The 16468-nt window shown below is 48.6% G+C and overlaps 1 protein-coding gene and 1 long non-coding RNA gene across 2 annotated transcripts; both read left to right on the top strand.

Annotated features, from left to right (window-relative positions):
* Positions 1–217: 217 nt before the first annotated feature.
* LOC143506790 (uncharacterized) lies at positions 218–3696 on the top strand. Its single transcript, XR_013128485.1, has 4 exons — positions 218–323; positions 891–1109; positions 1979–2126; positions 3384–3696. It is a non-coding gene; the product is annotated as an uncharacterized LOC143506790 (long non-coding RNA).
* Positions 3697–4705: 1009 nt separating this feature from the next.
* Positions 4706–9790, top strand: mycn (MYCN proto-oncogene, bHLH transcription factor). The gene is made up of 3 exons (XM_076996399.1): positions 4706–4948; positions 5366–6014; positions 7942–9790. The coding sequence occupies exons 1-3, from the start codon at positions 4895–4897 to the stop codon at positions 8655–8657; spliced, it is 1419 nt and encodes a 472-aa protein (XP_076852514.1). The 5' UTR covers positions 4706–4894; the 3' UTR covers positions 8658–9790.
* Positions 9791–16468: the final 6678 nt, after the last annotated feature.

The raw sequence follows: 16468 nt of genomic DNA, 5'->3' as shown, positions 1-16468 counted from the left end.
TGGGGTTTTCCTAAGCCATAACAATAGGGTCGTTAAACTGCCCAAGCAAAGACCAAATTTACACATACACAGTTTACATTTTGGGCTGTAATGCTTTCCGCCCCACGTCTTGAAGGCCTTGTCAACATGGACGTAGATCAGCAGAGCACTAACTCATTCTGTCAGGCCAAACAAAGAAGACCCGCCCTTACGAATGACGGACAGGTTTACGCCACGGCTCTGGCTCTCTCCGATCCCCGACCTGACAGACCACATAGGTTTGCTGACGGACTCACTAGATGAAAGGATAGAAAGGTTCTCACACTTCTGAGTGGCAGCCATAGGTAAGTGGACCAGCCACTTTCACAGTTATACTTTTTAAAACTATCGAGAAAGTGCTTTTCTCACCTTGGGATCCTCTACTAGAAAACAGCACATATCTTACTTAAATGCTTCTGAGGGACTCATCTATAATGCATAGATAACTAGTTTAACTTCTACGCAGCTTTGATAATTCATGTATGATAATGTATAATTCATGTAAAATGTATAATAATGTAATTAGCATATTGATTACTGGTTCAATTATCCAGCATATCAGAGTTGACCAATCACAGCTATCGATTAATGTGTAAGGTTGATCTTTAATACCTAGTGATTTATTTATGATGATGACACAGTGCTTTATAACATAACCCACGTGACGCAAACCTCATTTTAATGAACATTTTATAAATGAATTTGCAACCACGCTGCCAAATCAACTTTATAACAAGTCGACAAGGTAGCTTCCGTTCACAGTTGATGAAGTCATCAGAGAGGAATTAGCCAAACATACACTACATGGAGGATGAGGAGGAACTGGCCAGCTTCACACCGACTCCACAGATATGTCTGCCTTCTCCACACAGAGCTGCAGGGTGTCTTTTAACATCGGGCTGAAGTCTACCGTTCCTACAAGACCACACCCTCCTGCCATGTCAGTATCAATGAACTTCCTCCCTGCGAGAGAGCACTAAATACCAGTTATCGCTTTTCAAGCACTGTACGGCATTATTAATGAGCTTTCACATGCTGTCTCACGCACCTGTCGAAGTTCCTATTCTCCAGGTGTGTTCCGTATTCGTGAGGTAAGCCCACGTCTGCAAACACCAGCAGACACGTACCATGCCTGGACACACACACCAGGAAGTCCTCGCTCAGTTCATTTACATGCCAATAATTATCCACTTCTTAGACTTGAGGAAACAGATCAGGTAGTGAATTATTTGCTTAATTATCTAACTGTTAATGTATGAAAAAAACAATAAACAAATGAATGAAGTTACAAAAAAGAAATGCAAACATTAAAGCAGGAAGACATGAGAGAGATGAGAGTTTTGGGTGGCGGGGGTTTCATGTAATGATATTTGAATTCATAGTGCCCCCCTTGTAAAAACATCAGGAGTCTGACAGGAGAATCCTGGGTAAACATGTAAAACAGATGTTACAAGAACGTTAGAGGTGGGAGACGTCTAGAAGCCTCCAGCTCGCTGTATTAATTGGACACTGGGAAGTCCCCTCTGGAAGAGGAAAGAGTCCTTTAGCGAGTGTTTTATCAGTGTCTGTTTTAGCCCGAGTTTAGCCCGAATCAAACATAAATACACAACATATGTGATAATATAACCCCCATGCACACACACACAAACACACACTCACACACACAAACACCAAACACGAACACATTCTTATGTCTGCTTTTCAGGGAATTCAGTTTCAGTGGAACATACAGAAGTCCATAATTGCCCTCAGGCAGACAGTTATATGAAAATGTGCTCTGAGATAAGATCAAAACATCTCACGATCTATAAGAACTCACTCAACACAAACAACGATATCTGATAAGGCAATGCATCTCCCCCTATAGAGTATCTAAACAGTTAATAGAATATGAATGTCATAAGTAAAGGTTTAGGTAATATTTCAACTCAAGAATAAATTCCGTTGGCTTTTGTTCCAGCTTGCTGTACGTTGCTGTGAGTCACCTGCACTACATCCTTCCCAGATCATCAATCCCAGCTAGAAGAGAAACACCACCATCCGCTTCAGCAGAGACGGGCGACATGACAAAAACATCTGGTGAATGGAGCCTATCTGGGGGTGATCAGGTGTGGGATTTGATCTACACTTTGAGGAGATCTGTGAGATTCGATCCACACTGTAAGGAGATCTGTGGGATTTGATCCACACTGTAAGGAGATCTGTGAGATTAGATCCACACTGTGAGGAGATCTGTGAGATTAGATCCACACTGTAAGGAGATCTGTGGGATTTGATCCACACTGTGAGGAGATCTGTGAGATTTGATCTACACTTTGAGGAGATCTGTGAGATTCGATCCACACTGTAAGGAGATCTGTGGGATTTGATCCACACTGTAAGGAGATCTGTGGGATTTGATCCACACTGTGAGGAGATCTGTGAGATTTGATCTACACTTTGAGGAGATCTGTGAGATTAGATCCACACTGTAAGGTGATCTGTGGGATTTGATCCACACTGTGAGGAGATCTGTGGGATTTGATCCACACTGTGAGGAGATCTGTGGGATTTGATCCACACTGTGAGGAGATCTGTGAGATTAGATCCACACTGTAAGGAGATCTGTGGGATTTGATCCACACTGTGAGGAGATCTGTGAGATTAGATCCACACTGTGAGGAGATCTGTGGGATTTGATCCACACTGTGAGGAGATCTGTGGGATTAGATCCACACTGTGAGGAGATCTGTGAGATTAGATCCACACTGTAAGGAGATCTGTGGGATTTGATCCACACTGTGAGGAGATCTGTGGGATTAGAGCCACACTGTGAGGAGATCTGTGGGATTTGATCCACACTGTAAGGTGATCTGTAGGATTTGATCCACACTGTAAGGTGATCTGTGAGATTAGATCCACACTGTGAGGAGATAGGTGTAGCGGAATGTGGAGCACTGCTATGTGGGTGGAGTTATGTGGGTGGAATTATGTGGGTGGAGTTAAGGGGATCAGGCTTTTACTGCAGATGGAGTAAGTGATCCAGGCAGGGTGGGGGGGGGGGGGGGGGGGGGTCAAAGGTGACTAATTGAACAGAAGGAAGCGGGTGTTAGGGTGTGTTTGTTAGGGAAGGTGCCACTGTGGAATCTGCCCTGAATGACAGCAGTGTGATTAAAGGAAGAACTGTAATGTGTTCTCCAGGAATGTCTACTTATGTATCCTGTGTGTGTGTGTGTGTGTGTGTGTGTGTGTGTGTGTGTGTGTGTGTGTGTGTGTGTGTGTGTGTGTGTGTGTGTGTGTGTGTGTGTGTGTGTGTGTGTATGTGTGTGTGTGTGTGCGTGTGTGTGTGTGTGTGTGTGTGTGTGTGTGTGTGCTTGCACTCACAGAGCAGGAGCACCTTTGGATTCATCAGTAGGCATCTTTGGAAACAGAGAATCCAGTACTGCACAAAGGACACAGAGACATGGTGGGAGTTAGTATGGACTCATCACAGATAGTTCCCCGAGTGACCAGGGACCATGTACCCGGGTGTGGCTGGACCAGGGACCATGTACCCGGGTGTGGCTGGACCAGGGACCATGTACCCGGGTGTGGCTGGACCAGGGACCATGTACCCGGGTGTGATTTGCCACTGATGTGAAAAGTAAAACACTAAGACTCTTTGGTCCAGTCACACATCCGAACTCTGGACCAAGTGAACGGGCCGGCGGGCCCTCGGAACTGGCCCCTCTGTAGGCGAACAGGCTTACGGGTTCTCACTCCCCCTCACTTTCACACAGGAAGTTCTTCCTAAGCTGGGGTCACAGAGGCAGAACTCCAGGGGGAGTGATCTGATTCCCAGTTCTCTCTCTCCCTCTCTCTCTCTCTCTCTCTCTCCCTCTCTCTCTCTCTCTCTCTCTGTCTCTCTCTCTCTCTCTGTCTCTCTCTCTCTCTCTCTCTCTCTCTGTCTCTCTCTCTCTCTCTCTCTCTCTCTCTGTCTCTCTCTCTCTCTCTCTCTTTCACTCTGTCCATACCCAGTGGAAGCTCTGAAACTCTCATGTTCAATGATATGGTAAGAACCCACGACAGGAAGCTTGACTCGTCCATAAACTTGATGTAAATTTAGAACTGGGTCGGGTGCGTCTGTGTTCAAGGCCTACTCGTTCTCATAAACTCCAAACTCCACTAGCCTAAGTGAGACGTGATTAGTATATAATGTTTTACACAGTCCTTTCTGGTTTACCTTAGACCTTTATAAACGTCGACATTATCTATTTAAGAGAGTTCTGTGAGAGGGATAAAAATGCACTAACATCACAAAGAGACAGCATCGTCGATATTTACATGGGCGGTGGATTAAATAGATTAGAATGCCCCTTGTGTCCACGTGGGGGCGCCGTTGACCCAACACCACTGCTGGTGGCGATGTGATTACCTCACTGACCCTAACAATAAGAAACCAACCTGCCCCCCTTGAATTACCGCGTCGGTACCCAACAGCAGTTATAGTGGCGCTGTGGCCGCCGCATCACACAAATACTGATGCGCGTTTGGGATATTTGATCAGAGAACGTGCCAAAGAACCGATTTAGTGTCGCATTTAATATTGTTAATCTGGCCAACGCGAACCTCACACACGACCGCACCATTGTGCGCGAGGTCTTCACTAAACCGAGCTGTGTGTGTGTGTGTGTGTGTACACACACTTCACCGCAGTCATAAATCACACGCTGCACGAGCGAAGCTCAACGCGTTTCAAACCAAAACGCTGCGTCCCACGTCGGCTGGAGCCGTTTCGACCCCGGCCCGCCCATAAGGGGCGGGGCTCCGCATTCCCTCAAAAGCGTGGGCTCGTGGGGTTCGGGGAGGATAGTCGGTGACGCGCCTCGCCCGGGGACAGTCGCGAGCGCAGCGGTGGATGTGCGGTTGTGCAGCGCGTGTGATAAAGACCAGACGAGCCTCGCAGCACCACGTAAGAACCTCGTCCTTCAATACCAGAACCCGAACTGGGTCGTGCGTACCGGACTAGTGGCGCCTTTGTTGTTTATAGCCATTGATAGTAATTCACGTACTATAAGCCTACAGTACCAAAGTGAATCTAAATAATCTTAACTCAGTGGTGAAGGACTGAAGTATGTTATAAGAACTTTAAACATGTTATAAGGTAACTTAAGGTGATACTTTCTCCACATTGGAGTAAAGGTGAGGTGGGGTTCAGCTCGCCTGACCCAAACTCTACATAATAACACTCCACTCTGGGACGCACTGTGTGTTGTGCAGTGATGATGGTCAGAAGCTTCATCCCACAGTGATGATCCATTCTCATGATCACCCCACGAACGGTACTCGAGTATCTACGTGTTCTTTACTCTCTCTCTCTCTCCTGCAGTTTGTTGCTCTGAAGAGGAGAATGCCAGCTGTGATCAAAAACTCCGACATGGAGTTCGACTCCTTACAGCCGTGTTTCTACCCAGACGAGGATGACTTCTACTTCTGCGGACCGGACGCGGCTCCGCCGGGCGAAGACATCTGGAAGAAATTCGAGCTGCTGCCCACCCCTCCTCTGTCCCCGAGCCGGGCGGCTGGAGTGGACCAGCACACCGGGCCCGGGGACTGTGCGCTAGTGGGCTTTGGATTAGGAGACCCGCTGGACTGGGCGTCCGAGCTGCTGCTCCTCCCGGAGGACGACATTTGGGGCGCGTCCGACGGGGACCTGTTCGGTTCGGCTCTGGATACTACGGACAACTCCATCATCCTCCAGGACTGCATGTGGAGCGGGTTCTCCGCGCGGGAGAAGTTGGAGCGGGTGGTTAACGAGAAGCTGGGCAAAGCCATCTGCACCGGTGCCGCTTCTGGAGTTAAAAGCAGCGCGGCGAAGGCGCCGGAACCGAACCGCTCCATGTCGGAGTGCGTGGACCCTACAGTCGTGTTTCCCTTCCCCGTTAACAAAAGAAACGCGAGCAGCGGGCCGAGTGCGAGCCCGTGCCGGTCCATACCCCCCACCGCCCGGACCGAGGACGACTCGCCCAGCGACTCCGGTAAGAGTCTCACGTGTGGAAGGTCAAACATTATAATTATGATGGAATAGGAACTACAACTGTACGCGTAAGATTAATGTGTAATTATTGCATTATCTGACAAGAGCAGAGCTTAAATTCGGTCCAACTTGTTATTCAAAACAAGAATACAACAAAATACAAAAGATAAATACGAACAGATTCCTGCAGGAGTGTGTGTGTGTGTGCCGCGTGCGCTCATAAATGTGTTTTATATAAGGTGGACCTCTCGTTCGGCCCGGTCGGTAAGTGTTATTGGGGTAATTGTGAGTGATCATATGACAGACCATGAATCGGATTACTGGTGTGACATTCCAGACTGCAGGACACACGAGATCTCGGTGCTGCTTGACGAGGCGATGCGGGCGCCGTTTGCGTAATAGCGCCTCGGTTCGTCCAGCAGATGGCGGTCAGATCTGACACTGCGCACCGTGGCGAACACAAACCCAGTTGGCACTGCGCCTTTTGTGTGAGGATATGATGACTGAGTATCAGCCAAGTGTCGTTAAAGCAGGAATTTATTTTAGGGTGCGTGTTAGTACTTCCCTTCAGAAATCAATATGATGAAGTACAGTTCACTCACATACAGCCGAACTGGTCCGATAGGTCCGTGTTCACACGGAACCTGTAGTTATAGTCCAAACATTGTTTTGATGGTAAAATAAATGCAGGGTTTTTGTGTGAAGCCTCACGTGTGCTTGTGCGCGGGGAGTGTGTGTGTGTGTGTGGCGGGGGTGGGGGGGGGGGGTCATTTGAGGAAATTCAAACGCTGCTAATAAAAAGAAGTCGAAACGAAGCCGTTTTCATATGCAAATCAAGAACGACAATCGCACGTGGGTGAGAGTGTAAGACCTAGCACTCAGTGCCAGCGTGCGGTATGCGCAAAGGTGTGTGTGTGTGTGTGTGTGTTTGTGTCTATGTGTGTGTGTGAATGTGTGTGTGTGTGTGTGTATGTGTGTGTGTGTGTGTGTGTGTGTGTGTGTGTGTGTGTGAGAGAGAGAGAGAAAGAGAGAGAGGTCGCGCGTAAGCACGAGAGACTGAGACTGCCGGGCTTGACTTGGCAAGCTGAAGGACTCGCTGAAAAGCACAGAATAATAATACTGTAAAACACACACACACACACACCAGCCGTCTCTCTTTACAGAGTGACGGCTTTGAACAAGCGCAGTTTTCCTTCAGCTGTCCGCTTGGCGTCTCTCCAGGGCATCGGCTTAAGGCCCGATCAGATCACTACTACTCGGCCAAAGCCCGGGAATAATCGGGCCGCGCCATTACAACACTCTTCCTGCACTCACGGGCCGTATTGGTGTGTCCCCCCCCCCCCCCCCCAGCCAAAATAAAGCATCGCCTCTGGCAGACGGAAAAAAGAGAGAGACCCTCTTTCCTTTCCATAAAGCCTCCTGGTCCCGTCTCTCCATACCACACGCAGACCCAGATCCTGTGGAGTGTGTTTGAAGTGAGAGACTGTGGGATCCAGTAAATGCCAAACACACTTCACGAGTGGCTTAGCTGATAATCACCTCCATTATCTCATAAATATGGGCCGGAGGCGTCTCACTGATGCCGGCTTGCCTTCTGGGCCTTGACATGTCTCACCACCTGGACAGACTGCTAGTAAAATGTCTCAGCAAAGTAACTGTTAAGCAATATTTAACACACATGCAAGCACACACACACACACACACACACACACTCTCGCTGAAGGTGGCAGCTTGGATTCTGACAGTGAGAAAACGCGACCAGCTCGTCTGTCTTGGCAAACGATTCACCTCCTTAGTTGTCTTTCCAAATATAAACGAGAATATCACACACTGACCTGCTTGTCTGGAGTCTAGGGCGCCCATACAGACACAAACGCTTGGTTTGTCGGGTTGATGTGAACGTATATCTCCACTGTGCTTTTCAACAGATGATGATGACGACGACGTGGATGACGAAGACGAGGATGATGAGGATGATGAAGAGGAGGAGGAGGAGGAGATTGATGTTGTGACCGTGGAGAAGAGGCGATGCACCACCAGCAAGGCTCTCGGCGGCGTGGGATCGACTGGCCACGCCCCCCACGCCGGGCCACGCCCAGGTTTTGGAGCGAGCAGAGCACCGCAGGAGCTCATCCTGAAACGCTCGGCGGCCGCCTCCATCCACCAGCAGCAGCACAACTACGCCGCCCCCACCCCCTGCCCCGCCCCCCCGTCCCCGCCCACGGCCCCGCCCAGCAAGAAGCCCCGGTCGGAGAGCGGCACGAACCCGGCCCGCCCGGCCAGGTCCCACGGCCACGCCCACTCGCCGTGCTCCCCCACAGGCTCCGCCCCCCATCGACTGAGGCGTAGCGACAGCGGGAGCCCTCGCACCTCCGACTCTGAAGACAGCGAGCGGAGACGAAACCACAACATCCTGGAGAGACAGCGGCGCAACGACCTGCGCTCCAGCTTCCTGACGCTGCGGGACCACGTGCCCGAGCTGGCCCGCAACGACAAGGCCGCCAAGGTCCTGATCCTGAAGAAGGCCGCCGAGTACGTCACCTCGCTGGAGGCCCAGGAGCTCCGCCTCCGACAGGAGAAGGACCGCCTCCAGAACCGGCGACAGCAGCTCCTTCGCCGACTGGAGCAGGTCAGGACTCGCTGAGGGCCGCGCGCCCCACCGCTAACGGCCCTCGGCTAACGGCCCCGGCTAACGGGCCCGCGACCTGACGCAGACTCTCTATGGACTCTCTCACTGCCGTCACTTTTTTTGCACATTTTTTGACGTCAAGAATGTTTAGGGTTTACTTTGTCTCTCCAGTCACATCAAGGGAAAGGAAGAGCAATACGGAGCGAGGGAGAGGGGCGGAGGTGTGAAGATGTCTCCGTCCTGGGGGTTTGGTTTCTCAGTTCTTTCGCCTTTACCCCCCCCCCCCCCCCAGCGCTGAGCGACGAACCCTTCCTTCCTCAGACTTTCACAGGAACGGCGTTCCGGAACGCTGACGCTGAAAATGAGCGCGCAATAAAACACACACACACACACACACACACACACACACACACACACACACACACACACACACACACACACACACACACACACTTTGCCTTCACTGTTACTCCAGAAATGACACGAAAACAAGTAGACTTTAAAAGAGCGGGCCTGGCCTGACTGGACCTCTCCCCACGCCTCTCACTGGTCATACTGGGATGTACCTCCACGCACCTTGATGTCAGTCACTTTTGTAAATAGATAGCTAAGAAATACACACTCTCAGTCTGCCTTGTTTTGTATACAGAACTGTCTTTGGGTTTTTATAAAATGTCAGAAAAGCTGCCAAGACGAGGAGCAGGAGTTTATATACCTTTAATAAGTACTGTATGGCCTCCATTTGTGAGGAGTTTGTAATATAATGACATATTGTTTTGTTTTCATTTCTTATAACTCTTCTCGGTCCCCCTTGATACTAATATCTACATTACTCTTTAGTGTGCTTCTGATACATACTAAATTTGATACTTATATTTTCGTATGAAAATGAGTTGAGTAGATATCACTATCATGTTTTATCTCTTTTCTCTTTTCCTTTTTGTACAGAACGTTTGTTTTATCTTTGTTTTCTTTGATCTTCCCTGTTTGTTCATGTATCTGTACCTCGCGGTTTTGTAGTCGTGGCTCAACGGGTTTGGGGCTGGTTTTTATTTTTCTCTTGTTTTCTTATTGTACATTTTTAGTGCTGCAACTCATAGCACTTTTGAAATACCTCATTTTGAAAAAAATAAATAGGCTTTGAAAACAAACAATGTCCCTGTATAGTGTGTCCCTGTATAGTGTGTCCCTGTATAGCATGTCCCTGTATAGTGTGTCCCTGTATAGTGTGTCCCTGTATAGTGTGTCCCTGTACATGTTTTGAGTCCCCCAGTGACACTCCAGCATCGTAAGACATGTAAGGTCCTGCTGAAAATGAAGTGGCCATGTAGGTGCCTGTAAACGGTTCAGGACAGTTGTTTAAACTCCCAGGTGACGAGTCTTATGAGTTTCCGTCCAAAAATGAGACTTCCCGGCTCTCTTCTTCTCTTCTCTCTTGCTTATATCTCATGGTCTTGGATCACATATAGCCGCCTACAGGGCCTCGTCGTGGGCCGTCTGGGCATTTCAGCCGCTCATGAGAGTGTTGGACACATCCAGTAAGGACAACCTGAAGGAAAGCCTGTGTTGGGGAGGGGGGGGGGGGGGGGGGGGGGGGTCATTGTTCATTTTGTGGTGGGTCAGGTTTTTATTCCTCCGTGCGTCTCCCCATCCTGGCACTCACCTACTTTGTGAGCAGTCATCTGCTCCTCACCACTCCCGCCTGTTCAAGCTGACCAGACGCCTTCTCAAAAGAGTGTGTCCTTCTTTATACTCCCTTACACACACACACACAGCACAACATACTCAAAGTAGATGTACAAGCACACACACACACCCACACACATCCACATAAACACACAAACACACACACGCGAACACACACCCCAAGAGGCAACACTGAAGCGTGCTCGGCACACACACACACACACACACACACACACACACACACGCCCCAACACTGAAGCGTGCTCGGCACACACACAGACACACTCTCGCTGCTTCTTACCTCATTGTTCTGTGCGTCGCTATGGAAACTGGAGCAGCTGCAGTGTGGTTGACTAGGGGCGTGAGTGTGTTTCATTCCGCGGGTGAGCATGTGTGTGTGTGTGTGTGTGTTTCTTTTGTGTGGAGGCCATCGTGACCAGGGTGTCTAATGTCCTGCTGGTCCAGGGAGGAAGGTTGTGTTTACCAACTCCAGCCACATGGCCCGTAGGCAAAGTGCAGACAGAGATGTAGGCCAAGAACCCAGTGTGTGGGGGGGTGGGGGTTGTAGGGTGGAGTGTGGGCGGGGGTGTCAGAAAAGAGACAGAACAAGAATTCTGTCAGCACACAGAAGAGGCAGAGGGCTGCAGACAGAGGGAGATGTGGGTAATGAAGTCCTCAGGGACACACACGCTTCAGTACTGTACCTGCAGTCTGCTACATGAAAGATTACATAACAGTCTGAGATTTCAGTCATTCTGTGTGTGTGTGTGTGTGTGTGTGTGTGTGTGTGTGTGTGGGTACGTAATGTTTGATCCCTAGGACGAGGTAACCACGGGAGACCCCACTGTACCATCTGGTCCATGGCTTATCTCGCCTGGTTATGGACAAAAACAGCAACAACCAGTTCAACAGAGACAATAACACACCACCATGTCTAAAGCAATAGAGCCGGCCAGAGAGACGAAAGCCAGACACACACACACACACACACACACACACACCCTCCCACTGCCTCCCACACATGCAGAGAAACTGCATTTTCTAAAGTACGAGGACACAGTGAGGGAACAAAGACAGAAATATAAACGCTCATATTTTCATTCTCTTTTCCACAAACTCAGATCAGTCAGACTTTGTTCCTGTAGAAGTATCAAGACAAACCTGCCATCTTGGTGATTAGCTCTGTTAGACAGGAAGATATGTACTCTCTCTCTCTCTCTCTCTCTCTCTCTCTCTCTATTCCTTCAATAAAAACACATCAGAATTTCCATCTTCATTTCATTTCATTATTACAGTAACAGATGATATAAATATAAAATTACTGATATACATATTTTATCCCTATTTAACCTCAACAGTTATTCAATTATGTTTTACAATGCAGGGCACAAGTTATTATTTTAGGCTGAAATTTCCAAGTTCAAGTTTAGGCTGAAAATTCCAAGTTGCACATTGGAATCATGTCAATATAGAAGAGCGTATCTCAGAGCGCAGACGAGCGTCTCAGAGCGCAGATGAGCATCTCAGAGGGCAGACGAGCGTCTCAGAGCGCAGACGAGCATCTCAGAGCGCAGACGAGCATCTCAGAGCGCAGACGAGTGTGTCTCAGAGCGCAGACGAGTGTGTCTCAGTGCGCGGACGAACGCATCTCAGAGCGCAGATGAGCATCTCAGAGCGCAGACGAGCGTGTCTCAGAGCGCAGACGAGCATCTCAGAGTGCAGACGAGCGTGTCTCAGAGCGCAGACGAGCGTCTCAGAGCGCAGACAAGCGTCTCAGCGCCAGATCAACACCTCTGGAACGTGGCCACTGCACAGGCAGTACTAGCCGAGCCGCTCCTCCCACAGATACCCAGACCAGGCTCACACCGTCTTAAAATACAGCACCAGCATCTCCCGCAGGAAAGCCAAAGTATGAACAGATGGGGAGAGAGAGGGAGGGAGGGAGAGGAGGAGGGAGAGAGGGAGGGAGAGGGGGAGTCAGGGTGAGGATGAAGGCAGCATAGACGCTCAGCCCTTTAATCGATTGGGGCCTGTCAGAGCAGAGCTAATCCGTGGAGCATACCAGGGCTGCCACCCACACTATGGCATGCCAGTGTAAATATGTCCCTCTCCACCCGGGCACTGCCACCGAGGGGTGGTACCGTCTGTCTCGGGTCAGGTGCAGAATGGGAGAACTGAGGCTGATTTGTGTCGGTGTGTGTGTGTGTGTGTGTGTGTGTGTGTGTGTGTGTGTGTGTGTGTGTGTGTGTGTGTGTGTGTGTGTGTGTGTGTGTGTGTGTGTGTACTGGTGTTGGAGAGCTAAAGGAGGAAGTCATGTGTGATCAAAGTTTTACCAATTGAGTTGCGATTAGCATACAGATGGTCAGACTGTAAAACGCACACACTCTTTTCCTCTCTCTCTCTTTCTCTCTCTCTACCTCTCTTTCTTTGTCTCTCTCTCTCTTCTCTCTCTCTTTCTCTCTCTATCTGTCTTTCTTCCTCTCTCTCTCTTTTGTTTTGTTTATCTAAATCTTAATTTAACATCCCGCACGTGTGCACACACAATTGTTCATTCAACCCAAGCAATGAGTCTGACCTTCACCTCTGAATGTAATACACACACACACACACACACACACACACACACACACACACACACACACACACACACACACACACACACACACACACACACACACACAAAGAACTGAAGAAGAATGAAGACACATCAATGAATTATGTGACAAACGAAGACTCAGTTCGAGCTTAAAATTGTGAATCTAATATATTTAACATGGGGAATCGGATATAGTGTCCATAATAATGTATATTTCTCCTACAGGAGCAATAAGTCTTCCTCTCAGCCATTAGTGTGTGTGTGTGTGTGTGTGTGTGTGTGTGTGTGTGTGTTGGTTTGGTAATGTGGACTCCAGATGTTTCTAGGACTTTTAGGGTCAAAATTCCCAGTAAAAGACTTTTCTCTTGGGATATGTGTTTGTATGTGTGTATGAGAGAAAGAAAGAGAGAGAGAGAGAGAGAGAGAGAGAGAGAGAGAGAGAGAGAGAGAGGTGTGTGTGTGTGTCTTTAATGTAGATTCCATAATCAATTTCCTGTTCATTTGTTTGTACACAAGTAACTTGACGTGATTCATAGTTCACCAGTCTGTCACATGCACAGTTCAGTCCTGCTGTACAATTCTTTGAGTAAACAAAACTAGCCAAATAAACTTCTGTCTTTGCTTTAGGTACAGAGCTGAGGCACATTAACATCACCCAGAAGGCAATTTGTGTTTTTGTGTAGCCATTCAATCCCACAAGCCCTCCAGCCCAATATAAGGCCCTCTTGCCTTCAGCCTGAAGAATCACATGTAAAAATGAGTTTCCATCGAGAGGACAGAAAGACTCAGAAATCAAAGCCTTCCCCGCTACACAGAGGAGGAGGGACTGAGACCATATGAGAAATACAAGCAGAGATGGAGAGAACAGGAGAGAGACAGAGCAGGAGGTATACAGATGGAGACGGGAGACGGTCGTGCAGGATGGGACGAGATGGGACAGGACAGGACAGGACCGTGAAGGATTGGACCGCATGTGTGAGAATAGCACAAGCAAGGACAGGGTACTATTGAGATTAGTTAGCAGTGCTCAGCATTGTGGGAGATGGTAACACAATGGCTATTTAATGCTCATTACTGAGTCAGCCATTACCGTTGACCTCACCGACCCCATGGAGCTTCACTGCTACCCTCTGGACACACACACACACACACACACACACACACACACACACACACACACACAGCTGTGAAGCTACGTGATACTGGAGGCACCGAGAGCTCCAGCAGAAACTTTTTACAAGCAACGGCTTCTGGACTTACAGAATTCCTTTAGCAGGGAGGGTTAAAGGTCAGGAGGGTGAGCAGCTCAGCTGGGTCACGACGACACCATCACATTGTCCGCAGGCCTTGACCTCTCTGGCTTTGACAGTTATCCCCCTGTTTGATCGCACGGATCAAGCCGGAACTGGTTGGACACGTTGAGGGCATCTCTCAGGAGGACAGGGCTTAATGCGACTGTACACCCTGATGAAGCCTGAACATTCAGTGAAGACTTAACATCCAGGAATCAAAGGTAGGCATCTTGGTGTTTAACAGGCCAGCTCAGTCTGACCTCGTAGCAAAATCAAGATGGTTATATGGAAAATATTGTGGGGGCTCAAAAGTGTGTGAAAAAAATCAACCAGTTCAGGCCATCATAGTTTATTAACCTCAAAGGGCAGAGTTAGGATCTCACTCAACCATCCACGGTAATGTGATGAGATCAGACACCATCAGACAATATGAGCATGTGATCAGTTATGCTAAATCAACACATAAGACTTCACTCCTCTATCTGAGCGTTCACTCCTCTATCTGAGTGGTCACTCCTCTATCTGAGTGGTCACTCCTCTATCTGAGCGGTCACTCTTCTATCTGAGCGTTCACTCCTCTATCTGAGCGTTCACTCCTCTATCTGAGCGTTCACTCTTCTATCTGAATGTCCACTCTTCTATCTGAATGTCCACTCCTCTATCTGAGTGTTCACTCCTCTATCTGAGTGTTCACTCTTCTATCTGAGCGTTCACTCCCCTATCTGAGTGGTCACTCCCCTATCTGAGTGGTCACTCCTCTATCTGTGTGTTCACTCCTCTATCTGAGTGTTCACTCTTCTATCTGAGCGTTCATTCCTCTATCTGAGTGTTCACTCCTCTATCTGAGTGTTCACTCCCCTATCTGAGCGTTCATTCCTCTATCTGAGTGTTCACTTCTCTATCTGAGTGTTCACTCCCCTATCTGAGTGTTCACTCCTCTATCTGAGTGTTCACTCCTCTATCTGAACATTCACTCGTCTATCTGAGCGTTCACTCCTCTATCTGAGTGTTCACATTTCTATCTGAGTGTTCACTCCCCTATCTGAGTGTTCACTCCTCTATCTGAGCGTTCACTCCTCTATCTGAGTGGTCACTCCTCTATCTGAGTGGTCACTCCTCTATCTGAACATTCACTCGTCTATCTGAGCGTTCACTCCTCTATCTGAGTGTTCACATTTCTATCTGAGTGTTCACTCCCCTATCTGAGTGTTCACTCCTCTATCTGAGCGTTCACTCCTCTATCTGAGTGGTCACTCCTCTATCTGAGTGGTCACTCCTCTATCTGAGCGGTCACTCTTCTATCTGAGCGTTCACTCCTCTATCTGAGCGTTCACTCCTCTATCTGAGCGTTCACTCTTCTATCTGAGTGTTCACTCTTCTATCTGAATGTCCACTCTTCTATCTGAATGTCCACTCCTCTATCTGAGCGTTCATTCCTCTATCTGAGTGTTCACTCCTCTATCTGAGTGTTCACTCCCCTATCTGAGTGTTCACTCCTCTATCTGAGTGTTCACTCCTCTATCTGAACATTCACTCGTCTATCTGAGCGTTCACTCCTCTATCTGAGTGTTCACATTTCTATCTGAGTGTTCACTCCCCTATCTGAGTGTTCACTCCTCTATCTGAGCGTTCACTCCTCTATCTGAGTGGTCACTCCTCTATCTGAGTGTTCACTCCTCTATCTGAACATTCACTCGTCTATCTGAGCGTTCACTCCTCTATCTGAGTGTTCACATTTCTATCTGAGTGTTCACTCCCCTATCTGAGTGTTCACTCCTCTATCTGAGCGTTCACTCCTCTATCTGAGTGGTCACTCCTCTATCTGAGTGGTCACTCCTCTATCTGAGCGGTCACTCTTCTATCTGAGCGTTCACTCCTCTATCTGAGCGTTCACTCCTCTATCTGAGCGTTCACTCTTCTATCTGAGTGTTCACTCTTCTATCTGAATGTCCACTCTTCTATCTGAATGTCCACTCCTCTATCTGAGTGTTCACTCCTCTATCTGAGTGTTCACTCTTCTGAGCGTTCACTCCCCTATCTGAGTGGTCACTCCCCTATCTGAGTGGTCACTCCTCTATCTGTGTGTTCACTCCTCTATCTGAGTGTTCACTCTTCTATCTGAGCGTTCATTCCTCTATCTGAGTGTTCACTCCTCTATCTGAGTGTTCACTCCCCTATCTGAGCGTTCATTCCTCTATCTGAGTGTTCACTCCTCTATCTGAGTGTTCACTCCCCTATCTGAGTGTTCACTC

Source organism: Brachyhypopomus gauderio, unplaced genomic scaffold, assembly GCF_052324685.1.
Source record: "Brachyhypopomus gauderio isolate BG-103 unplaced genomic scaffold, BGAUD_0.2 sc500, whole genome shotgun sequence".
Taxonomy (NCBI): Eukaryota; Metazoa; Chordata; class Actinopteri; order Gymnotiformes; family Hypopomidae; genus Brachyhypopomus; species Brachyhypopomus gauderio.
This window is presented reverse-complemented; position numbering and strand designations above follow the sequence as displayed.